General features: G+C 35.7%; 3 protein-coding genes across 7 annotated transcripts; 1 reads left to right on the top strand and 2 right to left on the bottom strand.

The window, feature by feature from the left end:
- Positions 1–601: 601 nt before the first annotated feature.
- LOC105122990 (chaperonin CPN60-2, mitochondrial-like) lies at positions 602–5,990 on the bottom strand. Of its 3 annotated transcripts, XM_011022417.1 has the most exons (18): positions 5,651–5,990; positions 5,365–5,389; positions 5,174–5,236; positions 4,858–4,926; positions 4,350–4,509; positions 3,862–4,133; positions 3,564–3,668; positions 3,334–3,420; positions 3,068–3,238; positions 2,914–2,982; positions 2,626–2,703; positions 2,447–2,542; positions 2,179–2,278; positions 1,993–2,096; positions 1,683–1,788; positions 1,502–1,580; positions 1,299–1,402; positions 602–930 (listed from the first exon to the last, which is right to left on the bottom strand). In XM_011022417.1, the coding sequence occupies exons 1-17, from the start codon at positions 5,686–5,688 to the stop codon at positions 1,300–1,302; spliced, it is 1,725 nt and encodes a 574-aa protein (XP_011020719.1). In that variant the 5' UTR covers positions 5,689–5,990; the 3' UTR covers positions 602–930; position 1,299. The 3 variants fall into 3 exon arrangements, with proteins under 3 accessions (XP_011020719.1, XP_011020718.1, XP_011020720.1); XM_011022416.1 differs by lacking the exon at positions 602–930 and having other exon boundaries at positions 967–1,402; positions 5,651–5,988; XM_011022418.1 differs by lacking the exons at positions 602–930; positions 4,858–4,926 and having other exon boundaries at positions 967–1,402; positions 5,105–5,236.
- A 750-nt stretch (positions 5,991–6,740) lies between these two features.
- LOC105122992 (NADH dehydrogenase [ubiquinone] 1 alpha subcomplex subunit 13-A) lies at positions 6,741–10,010 on the top strand. The gene is made up of 3 exons (XM_011022419.1): positions 6,741–7,055; positions 9,345–9,416; positions 9,518–10,010. The coding sequence occupies exons 1-3, from the start codon at positions 6,841–6,843 to the stop codon at positions 9,660–9,662; spliced, it is 432 nt and encodes a 143-aa protein (XP_011020721.1). The 5' UTR covers positions 6,741–6,840; the 3' UTR covers positions 9,663–10,010.
- Positions 10,011–12,041: 2,031 nt separating this feature from the next.
- LOC105122993 (CTD small phosphatase-like protein 2) lies at positions 12,042–17,853 on the bottom strand. 3 transcript variants are annotated; one of them, XM_011022421.1, is made up of 8 exons: positions 17,485–17,853; positions 16,230–16,483; positions 15,274–15,392; positions 14,933–15,029; positions 14,610–14,809; positions 14,288–14,507; positions 13,233–13,570; positions 12,042–12,600 (listed from the first exon to the last, which is right to left on the bottom strand). In XM_011022421.1, exons 2-8 carry the CDS (start codon positions 16,384–16,386, stop codon positions 12,382–12,384), a joined length of 1,350 nt encoding a protein of 449 aa, XP_011020723.1. In that variant the 5' UTR covers positions 16,387–16,483; positions 17,485–17,853; the 3' UTR covers positions 12,042–12,381. The 3 variants fall into 3 exon arrangements, with proteins under 3 accessions (XP_011020723.1, XP_011020722.1, XP_011020724.1); XM_011022420.1 differs by having other exon boundaries at positions 14,288–14,809; XM_011022422.1 differs by lacking the exon at positions 17,485–17,853 and adding an exon at positions 15,775–16,026 and having other exon boundaries at positions 14,288–14,809; positions 16,230–16,321.
- Positions 17,854–19,847: the final 1,994 nt, after the last annotated feature.

A 19,847-nucleotide genomic window follows, 5' to 3' on the forward strand; every position in this document is an offset into this window, starting at 1 on the left:
GGCAGTAATTGAACCGCTGAAGGGTTTAAAGATGGATCTTCAGCAGTATGCTCCCACATGAACCGATCTTTATCACGAAACGAAGACAAAGAATGACCGTGTGAACGACTGGCTGAGTATGAAGATAACTGATCTTGAAAGACAGTCTCTATTTCCAGTACAGCTGAGTCAATGTATTGAAAATCGTGATGGAAAGAGGGGCTTCAATGAGTGAATTATGCATTTTTGAGAGAGAAAAACATACTGGTCTTATTCAATTCAATCATATATAAATATTGTACATAATGTTTACGATGATAGAAAAAGTAAACTTAGAGGTACGTACATGTAGATCAAGTAAAAACAATCAGTTTATCTTTATTTTTATTTTTTTATTATTATATCTTAAACTTTATATTTTGATGGATTCTCATAAAATTTTATGTTGATTTTCTGCACACGTTAATTAATTTTATTTTTAATTTCTTGAGTAAACAACTACGATTTTCAATAACATTTATAACAGAAGCAATATTCATGACTTCTACCCTTCTATGTTGAAATAGTAAAATACCCGTTTGAGGAAAGCCGCATCGTACTTGTTCTAGGATATTGTTTTAAGGATATTTATCCATTTTGTCTAAAATAGATTGATCTGCTAAGGAATTGATTTCTGCTTATTACAACCAAGCAGCGAAAACCATGCTGCGTCCTGCCACCACTTGCTAGGGCAAGTCATCAGCAGAGGAGGAGTTCAAGGGCGTGGGCAACGACCACATTGTGAATCTCCCCACGATCTTAACTCAAAGAAAATCCTGGCAGTATCATATATCTGTATTATAGCTGGACTGGCCAGAAGGTGGAGGACTCGATATTTGAATTGAAGGCACTGCTTTGGCTGTCGCCATATTGCTCTCTCATTTTTTTCCACAACTGGACAGACAGTTTGCGTTGCAAAGCGGAAAAAGAACATTTTAACACCAATCAGATTCAAGTAGAAACCCTAATCAAATTGCAGATTATTCTAGGGTTCACGGAGAAGGAACAAATGCTAGAGCATGTAGAAAAAAGAAAACAGGGCTATAATGACCAGGCTCTTGGTTGACAAAGAAAAGGATGTGCCCGGGGGAAAAAGAGCCATACACGCAAGTTTTCCCGAACAATAATCCATTATCCAATTATCAAACACTACCTACATGCCTAGACTCACTCACTATGATTAGATGATGCCTCTCGATCTTAGGAACAATGAATTGATAAATTGGGTACAAAGGGTCAAATATTTGCCAGGCAGGTCGAATCAGTCCCTAAAAATCAACCTCAGTAATCCATGCCCATGCCTGGACCCATTGCCGGAGCATCATTTTCATCCTTTGGAAGCTCAGTTACAACAGTCTCAGTTGTTGTCATCAACGAGGAGACACTGAAAGCACAAAAAGAGTTAACAAGTGCTACTTGGTAAGATGAAAAAGGTAATAATGAACCCAGCCCCAAAACCCTAAAAAAAAAAGTGATGGATTACCTGGCAGCATCGACCAAAGCAGTTCTAATTACTTTCAGCGGGTCAATAATGCCAGCTTTCACCATATCAACATATTCATCTGGTAATACATGAACATACCGAAAAAATTAGTTAAAAAATCAGTTCCTTTAGTGGATAAAGTAGGCAAGCTTCGTAATAACAACAATGATAAATCACTGACCTTTGGCAGCGTCATACCCTAGATCAGGGTTGTCCTGCTCCAATAGCTTACCAACAACAACGGCTCCCTCGACTCCCGCATTAGTAGCAATTGTATGCACAGGGGTCTGACATTGATAGTTCAATTTTGCGATTCAGTTATAACATTATAAAAAGGACTCCAAATTCACATGAATGTTGGAATATTTGAAGCTTGGCTATGCACAAAATTATAAAGTGCATGAATCTTCAAAATTGCACCCAGATACAAGCTTAAAGATTGAATATTCAGGCATACTCATACACACGAACACACATGACGAAGGACAAACCTTCAGGGCATTCTGAATAATTTGAACGCCGATCTTCTGGTCAAAGTTGGCAGTTTGCAGCTTATCCAACTCTTTTGATGCATAAAGAAGTGCAGCACCACCTCCTGCCAAAGGAAGTAGCTTGAAGAGGTTGGTGATTTTAATTCAACCATGTACAGCATGAGGGAGGATGGATGGAAATGTTACCTGGCACAATACCCTCTTCCACAGCAGCCTTTGTGGCATTTAGAGCATCTGTAACTCTATCTTTCTTCTCACCAACTTCAGCTTCACTAGCTCCTCCAATCTGCAATGACAGCAAAATTTTAACTCAACTGACCCCAATTTAAAACTTTTAAACAGTTGATATTTCTCCAGTTAGAAGATGGGGGACTCAGCTAGAATAAGTACCCTATATTTGTATTTACAAGTCATCAGAAGAAAATATGCAAAGAGTGCTAGACAGTTCACAGACCTTCAGCACAGCAACACCACCAGAAAGCTTTGCCAGTCTTTCATGCAACTTCTCTTTGTCATAGTCAGAAGTACTCGACTCTACTGCAGATCGGATCTGTAATTCCAGCAGTAGACAAAAATCATGTTATTCATTCACATTGGAGAATAAACATAGTCCAGCAATGAAGCAAAACTGACCTGTTCACATCTTTCTTCAATGGACTTCTTGTCACCAGCACCATCAAGAATAACGGTGTCATCCTTTGATACTGTAACCTATAAGATAAAACCCAGCCAGTCAATCATCAAAATACACAACGTTTTACAGGCACCCACCCTTGATCCATTCTAATTCTTTGAAGTGCCTCCGCTACTGCCCCTAAGATCTAAATTAAAATCCACCAAACCCAATCTAGCCCACCCAGCACCCCCATGCCACTGCTTGTGCCCAATAAACTAACACCAGAGTCAACAATTTGAGCTCACCTTTTTGCAACTGCCAAGCATATCCAAATCCACCTTTTCAAGATTGAGGCCAAGCTCTTCAGTTATAACCTGCAAAACAGAAGAAAAGAACTCGTTCAATGAGACCAGAGAATGTGACACAGAGAATTAAATATATGTGCAGAGGCAAACTCACTTCGCCTCCTGTGAGGACAGCAAGATCCTGCAATGTAGCCTTCCTGTTCTCTCCAAATCCAGGGGCCTTAATAGCACAGACCTTGATTCCAGCACGAAGCTTATTTAAAATAAGTGTTGCCAGTGCCTCACTCTCCACATCTTCAGCAACAATCAGCAAGGGCCTTTGTCTCTGAACAAATACAGGAAAATCTAGTTAAGAAGTGAACAACATTGTAGTTGTGCTCCAGCTTCCAATAAGAAGTGATTGGTAAACAGAATGTATACCTTTAAAGCCAACTCTAGTACTTTCACCACAGCATGCAAATTTGAGACTTTCTTGTCATGGATCAGAATGAGAGGGTCATCCAATTCCTGTTTGTGCAGAGGTATAGAAAGAAACAGGAAACTCAATGGCTGTAGAAGCTGTTATTTCATATTTTGTACTATGCAGTCATGTGCACACAGCCTAGGTCTCAAGACATATGTCATGATTGGAATCAGAAGTGAAGGCTTACACATTTTTGGGTTTTCTGGTCCGTGATGAAATAAGGAGATATATAGCCCCTGTCAAGCTTCAATCCCTCAACAACTTCCAACTCATTAGATAATGTTTTCCCATCCTGCAACCAGAATAAGACCAGAACAATATTTTGGGAGAAAAAATTAAAACATGGGAGAATGATTAACTGAATAAGAAAAAAGAATGATAAAAGTAGCAATCAGTATCCAACTGCATGTGCCAAAAAACAGTACTCAATACAATTGACATCCTTTATAACAGGGGATGTATCACCAATCTAACGCACAACTTACTTGAATTGTTATAACTCCCTCTTTCCCAACCTTCTCCATGGCCTTTGCAATCAACTCACCAATTTCTCTCTCCCCATTTGCTGATATTGTACCAACTTGTGCAATTTCTTCAGATGTGCTGATCATTCTTGTTCTGCTTTTCAAATTGGTAACAACTGATTCCACAGCCATGCTGATACCACGTCTTAGGCCCATTGCATTCATCCCTGCTGCAACTGACTTGCACCCTGCAGCAAATATTGCTCGAGTCAGGACCGTAGCACAAGTGGCCCCTGCAAAGACATTGGAAACGCTTTCATTGCCCAGCAAGACGCAAACATCAAACAAGCAAAGCTGGGTGGTACCATATCAAGAAAAAAAAAACACAAGCACTGGATTTAGAGCCTGTAACATAAAATCCCAACCTAATGATCAGATGCTACTGCAGCATCAAAATTCCAGTGGTTCAAAATACTTAGATAACAACTCTAGAGGGGATGAAACCTTACCATCGCCTGCAGCATCATTCGTGGCATTTGCAACCTGTTTCACGAGGCTAGCACCAACATTCTTGACTTTATCCTTGAACTCAATGCTCTTTGCAACAGTCACACCATCCTTAGTCACTTTGGGGGCCCCAAAACTTTGTTCAATAACCACATTGCGACCCTGCAAATCAAAAATCATCAAGGATAATATCATTAATTTACCGATTAACCCATCGATTCCTTCAGAGAAAAGGTTAAGCAAAAAAGGCCAAGTTTCACCAAATTATGTCAAATGCATTAAGATCCATCATACTCAATCAGATACTGCTACAGAAAAATAAAACCCACACTTATCTAGGATATCATAGAGACAAGCCTTACTGTTGATGCAATATTCCAATTGCGAACTGAATATGGTTTCAATTGATAACAAGAATCTAATGACACCATATTCAGCTAAAAGAAAGATTTCATCCACGGGCATCAAACATGAATATAACATAATCAAGCAGACAATCAGTCACAACACCTTAGGGCCCATGGTGACTTTGACAGCATCAGCTAGCTCTTCAACACCCTTAAGCATCACGGCACGAGCCTCCACACCGAATCTAGAGACAAGCCTTACTGTTGATGCAATAGTCCAATTGCGAACTGAATATGGTTTCAATTGATAACAAGAATCTAATGACACCATATTCAGCTAAAAGAAATATTTCATCCACGGGCATCAAACATGAATATAACATAATCAAACAGACAATCAGTCACAACACCTTAGGGCCCATGGTGACTTTGACAGCATCAGCTAGCTCTTCAACACCCTTAAGCATCACGGCACGAGCCTCCACACCGAATCTTATGTCTTTGGCAGCATAGTTTCTGCTCCAACTCAACCTACTTCCAATCTGATATAAACACAGAAAATTCACTTATTAGAGAGAGTCATTATAATTGCAGGAGCACACACAGGATCAGATAGAATATGATGATGTAAAAACTTGGAAACCAAACCAATAGAACCACCAGCACTCACTTGTTTGGTGGTGCTCCTAGCAATCCTGTAAAACCCACAGAAGGCAAAACCCATCAATGTAAAGCCATAGAAACCACAAAATCACAAGGAAATACAAATCCAGCTTCAAACAACGTTTTTTATGGATTAGTTTTAGTCAATAAACTGCTACTGTGATCAATAAACACCAAGTTCTATTTTTTTCTCCTTTTGGGCTTTGACATTTTCTCGCCAACGAAACGGAAAGCGAGGAAGATAACGAAAACCAGATGAGAATAAAGGAAATGAAGGAGAGGGAGGAAAGTACCGAGACTTGGAAGCGAGGCTAGAAGTGAAGCGGTGCATAGTAGCGCCAGGAAGAATTACGAGAGAAGAAACAGAGAGAATTTGTGCGATTGTAGAGAAAGTTTGAGGAAGTGGTAGAGACAAAGAGATCACGAATGGAGGCCGAGGAAGTGGAGGGCGAGTGCTTTTTGTAGAGAAAGAGAAGGCTCTAGAAGCAGCTTCTGGTTATTGGCAGGGTTTAGGGTTTTGTGTTCATTTCACTGTTAAGCGAGGTTTACCGATGGGTTGGACCCGGCCTGCTTTTGGCAAAATGTTTGTCCCATTTTCACCCTCTAGTCCGTTGCCAAATTACAAATGCTACCTTATCTTGCATCGACAAGATTGGGTTTTCAGGGGGTGACCAAGCCCAAGTATTCCACCGGGATCCGCCCGCTAGAGATTCGAATATAAGTTCTCTTCCCGTAGGGGCCGAGTGGGGTTTTGCGGAGGGTGAGGATCATGCAGGGGCAGAAGTGAAAACAAGTGAAGGAAATTTGGCCACGAGTGTAATAAATAAACCTCTCATGAGGGCCTAATTGAAAGTATCTTGGAAGTAAGAATGAAAATTGATTTTATAAATTTTGGGAAGGTCATGGCCCCTTTAAACTCTTAATTTCAAGCCCGCTAGCATGTTTATATATATTTGAATCTTATTCATGTTATTTAAATAAAAATAAAAAAATAAAAATCAAGATAACATCACAAAAAGCTATACCAAAAAGTCATGAGAGTATTTTAATATAAACTCAAAAATTATTTTCATGATTCTATCTTCTTCTTCTTTTTTCCCTCATAGAATAATTATTATTATTTATTCCTTATTAAATATAAAATTTATTTCATCCCCGCAACAACTATATTTCATACCACAAATATTTTCTGCAATCATAGAATATGTAAATTACAGATTCTTTATCATCAAAATAATTATTACTCCATTTATTAGCAAAAGAATTGCCAAAAAGAGCACTTGATAACCTAACCCGAGAAAGTGAAATTAGTCGCAACTAATGGCCACGTGTCTATCCCTAATTGGATCCCCTAGCATTCCCACACCATACCCGCGCGCACATAACAGCATTCCCCCCAACCTCTTCACTATTCATCATGCAGTCTTCCCTTTCCTAAAAATCACAAACAGAGAGAGAAGAAGAGGATCAACAACAAGAGAAAATGACGGAGGCAATGATAAGGAACAAGCCAGGAATGGCTAGCGTGAAGGATATGCCGATCCTTCAAGACGGCCCTCCTCCTGGTGGCTTCGCTCCTGTCCGATTCGCTCGTAGGATCCCTAACAAGGGTCCTAGTGCTATGGCCATCTTTCTCGCTGCTTTTGGCGCCTTTTCTTATGGAATGTACCAAGTCGGCCAGGGCAACAAGGTCCGCAGGTGAAACGGGTTCTCTTTTTTTTTGAAGATTTTCGATTTTTTCATGGTCCTGGCATCTGTGTTTTTTTTTTTTTTAATTAGAGTTAGAAATTAGAAGGAAATTGATTTTTTTTTCATGTCAATTGGATTGGATTTTTAGATTGAAGACGTTTGGGAACACTTAATATGGCTCTTTAAAATTATCAAAATTTATGTTTATGTCTGTGATAATTTTTGGCAGCAGGACTTGTTTGGATTGTGAAATTAACGCTAAAATGTGGCTGGTTATTGCGGTTCGTCAGAGTATTATTATTATGAGATTAAAATTTTGTTAGAGTTTTCCTACTTTGATTGCCGTGTTGGCTGGTCGCTACTGGGCATTTGTTGTTTTTAAGGGTGAAAGGTAGAAAATTAGAAATTGTGAAGCCTTGTTAGTAGACATAGTTTTTTGTAGCTAAATTTTGTATCTTTATGAAATGGACATTAGAAATGTTGAGATTTTAGGAGGCTTTCAAATGCGTGCTGCTGACTGGTAGAGAAGAGAGGTCCATTATTATAAGCACCAAGAGGTACCAAGGAACTGCCAAATTCACTGACTGCACTTCATATTTAAATTTTATAACCTTCACTAGCGAAATGCTCTCCAGTGCGCTACAAATGGATAGCTTTTACTTTTAACTAAAAATATCCTTAGAAGAGTTGAGAGTAGATTCTCCCCCTTGAAATACTCTATTACAAAGTCTGCACTAAAAGCATAGACATGTATGCATTTACAAGTACAAAAGCCACAACCTTTCCAGTCAATTGTATATTGTTCAATATAGTTAGTAGAGGAGACTTGAAGATCAATGAATGTGTTTTTTAATGAAAAAGCGGGTTGCTGTAGTGAAGTTGGATTTGGTTTATTGAAAAACAGGGTGCAGGAGAGGGTTTATCTTTGATTGTCACAAAAGTGAATTTGGGTGGTAATTTAAATTTATTGGTGATTTGCTGGTCTTTACTTGCTATTGTTTTTCATGGAACAAGCAATTTTGCATGTCTGATATAACATGATGGAGATGTCTATTATTTTGAATGTTTGGGATTGGTTGAGTTGGCAGAAGGCAGGTTTTTTGTCATAAAAGCAGGTTTGTGGATGTTATGTTACCTTTTCAGAAACCATGGTTTGAATTCTCAAGGCATTTACTCTTGGGGCAAACCATAATTTTGAAAAAACAATCTTGAACACACCCTTAAGCTACAAGTAAATTGAGGTTTGTGAATGACAGTGTAAGAAAAATCTTTCAGTTTTGATGAGGAGACGCTAGCTTGTCATATTTTGAGTAAGTAGTTTGGTGTCATTGTCTTTTAGTATTAGTGAAAAAGTGAAGGATTGTTCCTGTGAAAGAGCTAGTGTGTTGCTTAGGCAGTCAAAGCTGTAAAAAGGTTACTGAAGATTCTTTGACATGGGCTTATATTGAGTGTTTTCATTGTTATATTTACTATCCTTTTGAAGAATTGGCTGTTTGTATTGAGAATGGGGCTGCAGGGGAGACATTACTTGCAGATTATATTTTGTTCTTTGATGAGAATCAACCTAGGCAGACTATAAGTTTGGAGGAAAGCATTTTTTGAATGGAGTGATTTTAGATTTCAAATTTTATGCAGTTTATCTCCTCGTGTTCTCATTCTTAAGGTGTAGAAAAGACTCTTTTGGGAAACCACACCTGGGTGATTTGATTGCCCATGAAATTCCTTGGAAGTTGTCATTTTTTGTTGGTGTATATCCAAGGTGTCAGTGTCAATGTTTATTTATTTGTTGAACTACATGTATGAACTACATGTATGGATTACTAGGAAATAGTTTCACAGGAGAAGAAGGATGTTGAGGCGTCTTGCGTGCCAAATATAGAAAGTAAGCATCATTTGAATTCAACATACATTCCCTGCTTCCAGTTCCTAAGTAAAAGTACAATCACAGTTCATGTCGTGCATATTGCCAATATACAAGCTTAAATCTTAATTTGAGCTGAGGACATGTGAGATATTGGCCATTGAGAAGCTGGATTACTTGTACCCTTGACCTTGAAGGTGTTTATATGACTGTCCACCTCATATAAGAAACCTAGATTATTGTATGCTGTATAAGAGAAGTTTTGAAAATATCATAAGTTTATACTGATACTGTACTTTTTTAGTGGTTCACGCAGCTGTCTGCTTTATAGCCTTGTATGTAGTAATTGATGATATAGCTATACTGCCAAGGCAAGTTTCTCTATCAGGGTATGTCATCAACTGTAGATTTGTTCTTAAATCATTTGCATTCTGCAGAGCACTTAAGGAAGAGAAGTATGCTGCACGCAGGGCAATCCTGCCTCTGCTTCAAGCTGAAGAAGATGAAAGGTAGCAAACAGCTCTTTTCCTCCATCAATAGCTAATGTGTTTCCATCTCTTACTGTAAAATATTCAAGTATTTTCTCCCCTCCCTGCTTGCTTTTATTTAGATTTGTCAAGGAGTGGAATAAGTATCTTGAATACGAGGCAGAAGTAATGAAGGATGTTCCTGGTTGGAAAGTTGGTCAAAGTGTCTATAATTCTGGAAAATGGATGCCCCCAGCAACTGGTGAGCTTCGTCCAGAGGTCTGGTGACACCTCTCTGTATCTTGTTATGGTGGATGTCTAACTTCAAGTGTCTTCTTGTTTTTTCTTCATCTAAGTGTCCTCGGTCACTTGGTGTTCATGGAATAAAAATTTAGCTTTCAATCTCCTGAGAGATGCACTGCAAATACTGCCTACAGTAATTTTGTTTTCTTTCCTTTTCATTGTATCCTAATTACCTGAAAATTGGGAACATAAAGAATGAAGACCTTTAGTGCTGTTTTCTCATTCAATTTTATGGTAAATTTCAATCTATTGGTAATGGTGTGGAAGTAAGGGTACCGGAATCAGGGATACCGGGGTGATGATTCATCAATCCATTGATTGGTTTCTGTTTGATGTTGTTCTGTTATGTGTCTTTTAGGCTTTGTAAATAATAATGCTCGCTTATTTTTGTCTTGCTAAATTGCGGAGAGGACTCACTAGGAACAATTTTAGCCTCTTATCGTCTTACTTACTAATTTGAGTTACTTTGGATTCTAAAAGAAACTGAGTTGCCTAACTATTGCTATTAATCTCTTTGATTTTTTCTTTTTGTTGGAGATTTATCTCTTTGGCTAGTTGTCATAACCAACGAGGTGTAATGCAGAAACAACAATTCGATGTTTGCTGCTGTATCTTGAACTTGTAAGACAAAAAGGATATAATACTTTAAAGGGTTTGACTCGGTGAATTGTGATAACATAACTGATAACATGACTGAGGACCAGCTTCACTGTTAGCTGCATCCAGGAAAATGGATCTCCTTTTGTTTTAGTGACTCTTGCTGAATTTGAATCCATTCCTCGCTATTGTGTCGGGGATGCAAACTGCGCTTCTTTGGTCTTTTCTATATCGGAGCTTATTTGTTGCAGGTTTAGATTTCCGCTTGCCGAATCAGACCATATTGACAATGTTTGTAAGATACTCTTAACTTCAATACTTGATTCATCAGGATAATGGGGAGGCTTCCATCAAGAAGTCATCTTTCAGTGATAGATGTGTGGCATGAAGTGCACAGGTCATGGATGAATGGTAGGGAGGGAAACCTCGCCTGAATCAATTTTATCTCAAGTAAACATAGTAACATGCCAACACGGGAATATAAAATCCCCACATGATTTGAAATTTCGAAAATGGTGTGATCGATCGGCCACTAATTTATGTGTCATAACAAATCTGTTAGCTGGAACATTTTATGTTTGCACCACCATTTATTAGAGTGTTGGACTGTAGATATTTTTATTTTTTATAAAAAAATATATTTAATTTTTTTCAATATATTTTTAGTCTAAAAAATTGAAGTTTAAATTTTTATTTATGTAATCAAATAACCTGAGGACTATGTATGTAAATAAATAATTATTAATAATATCTAAAAAATTTAAAAAATCAAAAGATAAATATATATTAAAATATTTAATTTTAAAAGATGATATATTCACTTAATATGTTTGTTAAATTTTTTTATTAAAATAGTTTTTTATTTAAGTAAACGATAATAAAAATTGAAATATTAAATTGATTAAATAAAATAACATGCAAAATTATATATATGAAAAATATTATCTAAAAACATATTTTTATTTTAAAAAATAAAGTTTGTCCATGCAAAAGATTAAAAAAATCATAAATAAATTTTTTTAAAAAAACTCTTCAAATTTAAATGCAAAGCTAAAAAAATAATTATCATTTAAAAAAACTCTCTAAACAAAATGAAAAAAAGAAAAGAAAATATACTAATTTAAATATAAATTAATAAAATTTAGACAAAAAAATTAAAAAATCACTATGTAAAAAAATTAAAAGAAAAATAAAAATAAAAACGAAGCATCTGCTAAATCTAACGAGTGCTTATTGATCTACTTTGTTAGGGCCTACATAAGGCCTGTCCTGACAAGCTTGCATAACTCGGCTAGTAATTTTATTTTATTTTTATAATTGAAACAAACTGATCGCCCCAAATCATTTTCTTATAAACATATTCTAAATTTAAACTTATTTTTATTATAAGTTATTTATAAAAAATAATTTTTAAATTTTGACTCAAAATCAAAATCTACTTTTGATTCATCCGCTAAGCGGACAATTAAACATATGATTGTAATCTCATTTGCTTCTAAATGAAAAATATTCACTGTTAATTCTAAGTGAAAAGTACTCACTTTTAATTCTAAGTGAATGTAAGAATATAATAATAAGTATTTTTCATTTAAAAATATATTAAAAATAATTTTTAATATAAAATATCATCTAAAAACATAAAAAAATACTTTTAAACACAAACTAAACACCCTCTAATATTATATAAGCTTATAGGTTTTTCACCACCTTCTAGCTCCTCTAATCATCAATTGGGAATAACCACAGGAGATTATAGCTCTCGACTTGTAATAAACTTGAAGGAACAAATTCCATCACCTTCAAACTGATAACTGGGCGGAAACTGTTTATGAAGCTTCTTATTTCCAAGTATTGCCTATGGTGCACTGGTCATGCTACAGGTTCCTTCTATGAAAAGTTTCTTACTCGTACACGTGATTTACATCCATAAACACTTTCCTCCCGCTTTATGGTTAGGATCGCACTTCAATTTTAAATCTCACTGTCTTGCCAAGACATTCTCAACAAAAGAGAATGTGGTTTTCTTGACATTTTAATTCTGTAATAAATAAGACAAGGCGGATTTGTTTATGCGTCCCATCTCGAATACTTCAAATTCACTTTGAATCTACCTTTCAAAAGGATCTCCTCTATTTGAATTCAACGGAGGGTAAACAGCTGCAGCAATTTTCTGCCGAAGATTGTATTTCTTTGCAATTAGAGGCCTCACATCTTCAACCCCAACCAAGCTCTCCAAAAATGGAAGTAGTGAGAGCAATTCTTTATCTGAACGATCTTCAAACCAGCTCTCAATTGGTATACCGTTGTCTACTTGGAAGCCAAATGCCTGAAATGAAAACCATCGGCCTTGTCAGTAATTTAAGCTCCAACAATTTAAAAAAACCTGACCCCTCCTACAAGCCTCAGGTCATTCCGGCCTTTTTCATTGCCTCAACTCTCTTCCTTACCTTCTGTCCTTCATCCACTAAGCTAAAGTGTTGCTTTTATCTTGAAAGATACACATGGTTTCTAAAGACAGCGGACACCCACATTCAATGGTTACTTGTGTACAGTCCTCAGAGAGGATTTCAAGGTTTCAGACTGTAACTCAAATGGCGCTATTGATCAAACTATTGCATGAATTTTAATTTCAATGGCATACCCAAAAAAATGCAAGTGTTTAGGCAAATTAACTACAGATTAGAAATGGTTTTCATACAAAGTAGAATGCAAGTGTTTAGGCAAATTAACTACAGATTAGAAATGGTTTGCATACAAAGTAGATATCTTTAATCAATATTGTGCCATGGATAGATAATAATGCCCGATGCCCCAAACAACCCCACCCCACAACCCCAAAATATTATTGAAAAAAGCAAAGACCAAGAAAACAGATGAAGTAACTGTATCACCAATTAAATTAGGACAGGTGCCAGGTAAATCAGAAAGCAATGAAAGACAAGAATTCTACAACAGTACCTGGGGAGAGTTGTCAATTATAATAACACGGGCCAAATCACGACCAAGAACTGACAAATCCTTGAGGTAGTTACCCTCGACAAAAACACAGGATTCACGGAAAACACGATGTCGAAATATCCTCCTCTTTGGATCAAGCACATTTAGAAGCTGTTCTGCATAGATACTTTGACTAGCTGTAAATATTATGATCTCAAAAAGACTAGAAACTCTCTCCATGAAATCTCTGAGGTAAGGACGGCACCGGACAAAGACTGTGTGCTCCTGGAGGTTGAAGTTGACAGGAAATGTGAAGTCCGCATCATTACAAGGTTCAAGGGCAGAGTGCACCAGAGTCTCTGAAATTAAAAAGCAATCAACACTTTCACAAACAGAAACAGATCGAATGCAGGTAGCTCAATGGCCAAATATGCATGTTGCAAAATATAAAATGCAAAACTACCACTTCATGGAACTAGGCAGCACCAATTCCAATTTTTCTTCTGATTAAGCAATCCTACCTTCCACCAACAAGTCAATATGAAAATGACCAATGTTCACTCTATTATCGCAATCAAAATTACACACAGCAGATGACCAGGTACATAGAAATCAAAAAATTACATTTCATGAGTCACTAGAAAGCTATAATAATAATAATAATAATAATAATAATAATTAAAAAAACCTCAATTTTTTCACACCACAATTAATGCAACCTGAAAATTAGAATTGCAAATGAAATATTGCAAGGCATTCTTTTTTTAGAAACAAATAATAACATCAAGAAGCTGCAAGAAAGTTTACAAGACAAAACAAAAAATAAATAAATGAAAGGTCTCTGCAAAATCCCCTCCACGGATGCAACAAAAAACAAATGATTAAGAGACAAATTGGCTTGACACGATAAAATGGGTAGAATAACAAGCTTTTTGTGAAACAAATCATTAACAATTACACATAAATCAAAAGAACAGAAAATCCAACACTAAAGTTGGAGACCACATATGATAGACATGTTTGATGGCAAAATCATGTACAAAATTAGCATAAAAAAAGTGTCTAAAATTGTGTACCATCCAGGTCCAAAACAAGGGTTGTAGGAGGACAACTCCGAGTCTGTTTAGGTAGCAACATAGGCCGAAAAGTGGGGACTACTGATGACAGCTCTGGCAGGTTCTTTATAAATAGATAAGGGTCAAAGTCATCAAAATCCTCATAATCATCCTCCTCCAAGCAAACATCAGTTGACATAGAATCTTGACCGTGCTCATCAACACATTCCAGTTTTGAGCTCTTCAATGCAAGATATATAGTTGAAACATCAGAAGCAAGACCAGCACCATTTGAAGCTGCAATACTATAAGAATTCACAGTAGTTACATCAGCAGAGAGCACCTGATCACCACAGCGATCCCCATATGAGTTTTCGGCTGATATATTTTTCTCCAATTCCATGTCACTATGACATGTGCTGAGTGAAGTTAATGTGCTCTCTTTGTGTTCTCCAAAAGAGGATTTAAAAGTTTCTTGTGTATCATGACCATCCAGCATATCAACCCGAGAGTCTCCAGTCCGAAACAGTTTTATCAAGTCGACTAAACAGGAGATTACCAAAATATAAAAGAGCATCACATAAGCAGGAAACAATAATGGAACATCAATGAATATACGTACACATATAATACCTTTAAAACAAAAATATCAATTTTGTCACCCACCTCCACCAGAAATTTCTCCTCCAGCAATTTTAGATATGTGAAAAGAAGGAGAAAATATAGTTTGCAACGCACATTGAGCAGATCCTTCATCACAACCCTGCAATCCAAAATAGCAAATCATATAACAGAACCTTAATACTTTATCTATTGATTCTTTTTTGTTATTTTTTCACTCTTTTGATATACGCTTCAGAGAGCTATTATGTTAAACATGACTAATACAATTTGATGAGAAAATAATAGGAGCATGCCAAATTTTACACATTCATTGCCAGACCCAAAAAAGAATCTAAAGCAGATTGGTCAGAATGGAGCATAGCACACAAAGTTGGTGCGGTTACCTTAGGATCCACCACATCACTCTGGGTAGAAGCATTCGAAGCCTTTTGATGCACATTGTTGTATCTAGTATTCGAATTTGTAGCCAATATAGGCTCCTCATTTTTCTTGGGAAGAGAGCCTGATAAGAGTGTTGGGGATTGAATGCAAACAAAATTAACAAGCTTTAATGGTTCTTGCAATCGCAATAAACAAGAAATTCATTTCTTAATAACACTATGTGTGGTGCTGAGTTCTGTTATATTAGAATTCCCTCCTCGGAGCCTGACATTGAACCAGCAACAGTGAGGATGAAACTTGATGCTATCAGGACCAGAATCAAGTACATTGAAAAAAAGGGAAGAAAAGAGCACTATTACATTTTCTTAAACAAATCACATCCTTTGTCACTAAATTCAATATCCTTGAACCAGTAGAGGTCATTAGTTGAAGAAACAGGAAGTTGAAATGCTAAATTATGACAACAATGAGAGCAACTAAGAAATTAAGCTTAATTCAGGTACCTAAATTCATGCAGGAATCTGCTAATATTGTGGTAAATCACATTTTGCTTCAACAGATCGAATTGCTTGACACTGGTTAGTACTGCACAGGTTTGATGTCAGGCACCAAGAACAATGTTTTGTGTTGATTTTGAGTGTTAAATTCAAAACAGGATTCAACATTTCTCCTTCTTTTAGATGAGTGGTTTGCATCGGAGGACATCCTTCAGCAGTATACTTGGGTTCCTAGCTCTTCTCGATTTTTCTTTTAAACTAGACGAAGAAAATAAACATTTATACTGAAGGTTTCAAAGACAAAAACAAAATTGTACAATACTTGCTCTGCTGAGCACTGACCCCCCGAGAAAAAAAAAATCCAACACTCAATTACAATCTACCCAAAAATAAGTTGACAGTGTATTCTGTGCAAGCATGCATGAACTGAAAATGTATATAAAAAAAATGTAACAACATACCACATTTCTGCTTTCTGGCTGAAGATGTAATTAACTCTGAAACTTTCTTTTCAGCAACCTGCAAATTTTCCAACAATTTCTTCTGAGCTCTCGAAATCCTGGGACTTGCAGGCTCTCTTGGAGCATTTCTTCCAGAAATTCTTTTCTTAGTTTGCATTTCCACAGGAAGATTATCGCAATCTCGAGTCTATTTCACCCTATGCAGCTCCAGCAGAAAATCCAGAAATTGGAGATACAGTTCTGATTGGAGCACCCTATACTCAGATCAATTGAATACTGTTTAGTTTTTCATAATTGAAGTCAACCAGCTCTAACTTGCACAGCATGGTGAAAAAAGAAAACAGCAAAAAGAAAGATCAAAATGGATTTCCTTAAACATGAAAGAGTTGGTTTTTAACACTATATAAATGTCCTCCAATACAACTCACAGACCACATTATTGATGGTAAACTGGAAGACTCCCACTACACGAGAAAGAAAACAGTGCAGGCTTCTACACAAGGCATGGACTTCGTAATATATTGGCCACAAAAACACATTGGCAACATATTGAAGCCAACATTCGAAATTAGAAAGACTGGTTAAAAGCATAATAGAAAGCCAACATATCCAAACACAGGTCACAGATTAAAGCAAAAACCCATTAAAAATACATTTTCCTAAGCTTCAGACTGCTTAGCAGCAATCAATAGGTACTACCTCGACTACTACACCTGAAACCAATTGGGTTGGCTACAAAAGATTTAAAAGGACACGTGAACAAATCTTAAATGATTAGCTAATCTAAGAACTCCAAACCTTAGTTTGAAGTCAAAATTTGAACCTTAGAATCCCAGACTCTGAAAACACAGCTAAAGATCACATTCATTATGCACTAAATCTTACACAGACAAGTTAACATTTTGAAATAACCTCTAGAAACTACTGGAAACCTTAGTTTTCAATCAAATTAAAACACAAACAGGAAAAAAATTCCCTAAAACCCATTTCAAAAAACAGCCCCAAATTGAAATCAAATTCATGCAACCACATAAACACAAAACCCTAGACGTACCCCTTCACTTCAAAATCACTAAAACTGAATTCCAGCATGCAAAACTTCATAACCCCATCGCTAAACAAACTAAACCCGTCAAAAAAACCCCAGCCATTCACAACATCAAATTCATGAAAATCTTAACTAACAATATACAGCTAGAACTGAAAAAAGAAGAAATCGAGAGCAGAAAATCAACATTAACAAGAAAAAGATTACCTGGTAAGTTAAAATCGAGTATAAGCAGATCACAAGTGTTGAGCTGACACTGATTTTTTATGCTGGAAATCAAAGAATTGAAGGACCCACGGTCAAGTAAATTACCAGTAGGGTGTAAAACCCTAGAGATACACAACAGAGAGTTAGAGGTGAGAGAAGGAGAGGAATTTGAGTTTGTTTTTAATTTAATTTTTGAAGAAGTTTTTGTTTCCCTCCGACGATGTCAAAAGAGAGGGAAACCATGAGCCATTGAAATAACTTTTTTTTGTCTGAAATGAAACCAAGCTACGATAATTTCTCGCTGTTTGAGCGTATATTCATTAGGTATTTAATTTTTTTTAAATAAAAAAAAATCGAGAGAGAGAGAGTGACAATGAAAAGGAATTTAAACATTGTAATTTGAAGTTTGTGAGAGATTCGTTACTCGCGAGTGCTGATGTAATGGCTGTGAAAAGGAGACACGGGCAAGGGCTTGAGACGAGTGCAATTTGTGCAATTGGAACAGCGCGTGCATTTTGTTTTTCTAATCTGAGATTAGGAAAGACTTTCTCTTTCTTTTCTGGTTAGACTTTGTTGGAGTTATGACTGCGTCGTTGGGGGGGTTGAATTTGTTGGAAAGTAATTTTTAATTTATTTACGAGTAAGAAAATGAGTAAAGAAAGAGGAGGGCGAATTTCTATTTTTATTATTATTATTACTATTTAGTTTTATTGGATTCTGTTTCTGTGCCGTGATGCACTGTAAAGCTGTATAAAAATAAGTCTCCATGTAAAGGAAAAATTATTTTTTAATTTAAAAATATTTAAAAGTTATTTTAACTTAATAATTAAGTTATTAAATTGAATTGATTTTTCAATATCATGAGTTTTAATTTTATTATTTTTATTTATTTAATAAAAATTAAATATAAAATAATATAAATTTTTATAAATTTTAAAGTTAAAGAGTTTTTACTTTAAGAAATGTTAAAAAATAATATAAATTATATTTTAAAGTTTTAATTAATAGTTTAACTTATTGGGTTGAATTGATTTTTTAAAAATATATATTAAAATAATATTTTTTATTTTTAAAATATTAAAATGCATAAAAAAAAATTAAATATATAAAAAAAAAAAAAGTGCGGAACACAGCTGCCTTCCCAAATCACAACTAAATTTGTGAAGAAGGGTTTCTCTACTTCTTCGAGTTGCAAATTTCTACTTAATTTATATGGTATTTACAACTTGTATCTAAAATGAAAACAGTCTTTCCAGGCGTGCCAGATTTTATGAAATACCAGCTTACTTCACTACTGATGTTGTGTTTGATGTAGAGATTTTTGAAACCGAAGACGGACTATATTGCTGAGATTCGTAAGAAGGAGGCAAGAACTTTAAAGAATTGTGGTTGTTTATACGGTGGTGGCCCCTAATCTAATTACAAGAAGATCGAGGGGCTGCCTTGCAAACACATTAACCTTCTGAAAGTTTTAGTGTAATTATTGCATTGCCTCGTGTGAAGAATCTTTTGTGAAATTTTGAAACTGAAGTCGATGCCTTTTTTGAGCTTCCACCAATAGCTCCATCAGTCCACCAATCAGTTTGAACTTTGAATCGCGGACCCACACGTGTCGGATGGATCGCATTGCCTCGCATGATCCTGGTTCTTTGTCTGCGCCATGGGCTCGTCGAGAAGACATTGACGCCAGACTGCTATGTGGTTTAAGCGCAGGCTAAAAGTTAACGACCTCCACTACAGTTTTCACCGAGTCCACAAGTTCGAGTTCGAGAACCACTGGCATCATGGCGGTGCGGGATGACGAGTTGACTAAGTTGGTTTGTTTATTTTTATATTTTAAAAATATTTTTAAAAAAATTAAATTTTTTATTTTAAATTAAATTTTTATATTTTTATATATTTTAATATGTTGGTATCAAAAATAATTTAAAAAAAAAATAATTTTAATATATTTTTAAACAAAACATATTTTTTAAAAAAAATCACTATTACACTCTCAAATACATATTTTATATCTCAAATACATATTTTATATAATTCTATGAATTAGATTTTTACTAGTTAAAATTATATTTGCTTTTATATTTTAAAAATAGTTTTTTAAAATTTAAATTTAACTAGATTTACTTATCAATTAGCCAAATTCCTGTTTAGTTTTTTAATATCTCCTTTTGAATTGTAATTTTATTTTCAGTATAATGTATGAGTTTTTATCCTATTATTTGTGAAGGTTTTGATACAGTTTTATGTATTTAGACTTCATTTTATGTTGTTATGATTCAAGAATATGGTTCTGTAGAGAAGAGTCCGATTCTTATCCCGGTGCTTGGAATAAACCTACTCTTGTATATTGACCATAAGTA

Source organism: Populus euphratica, unplaced genomic scaffold (genome assembly GCF_000495115.2).
Source record: "Populus euphratica unplaced genomic scaffold, PopEup_1.0 scaffold8.1, whole genome shotgun sequence".
Taxonomy (NCBI): Eukaryota; Viridiplantae; Streptophyta; class Magnoliopsida; order Malpighiales; family Salicaceae; genus Populus; species Populus euphratica.

Coding starts and splice junctions, on each gene's coding strand:
- LOC105122990 (XM_011022417.1), bottom strand. CDS start 5,688: ATGCACCGCTTCACTTCTAGCCTCGCTTCCAAGTCTCG. Junction 3,421..3,563: donor ACCAGAAAACCCAAAAATGT/GTAAGCCTTCAC, acceptor CTGCACAAACAG/GAATTGGATGACCCTCTCAT. Junction 2,279..2,446: donor GTGGTGTTGCTGTGCTGAAG/GTCTGTGAACTG, acceptor CTGTCATTGCAG/ATTGGAGGAGCTAGTGAAGC.
- LOC105122992 (XM_011022419.1), top strand. CDS start 6,841: ATGACGGAGGCAATGATAAGGAACAAGCCAGGAATGGCTAGCGTGAAG. Junction 7,056..9,344: donor CAGGGCAACAAGGTCCGCAG/GTGAAACGGGTT, acceptor TGCATTCTGCAG/AGCACTTAAGGAAGAGAAGT. Junction 9,417..9,517: donor CAAGCTGAAGAAGATGAAAG/GTAGCAAACAGC, acceptor GCTTTTATTTAG/ATTTGTCAAGGAGTGGAATA.
- LOC105122993 (XM_011022420.1), bottom strand. CDS start 16,386: ATGCAAACTAAGAAAAGAATTTCTGGAAGAAATGCTCCAAGAGAGCCT. Junction 15,030..15,273: donor GTGATGTGGTGGATCCTAAG/GTAACCGCACCA, acceptor TTTGGATTGCAG/GGTTGTGATGAAGGATCTGC. Junction 13,571..14,287: donor CCTTGTTTTGGACCTGGATG/GTACACAATTTT, acceptor TTTTAATTTCAG/AGACTCTGGTGCACTCTGCC.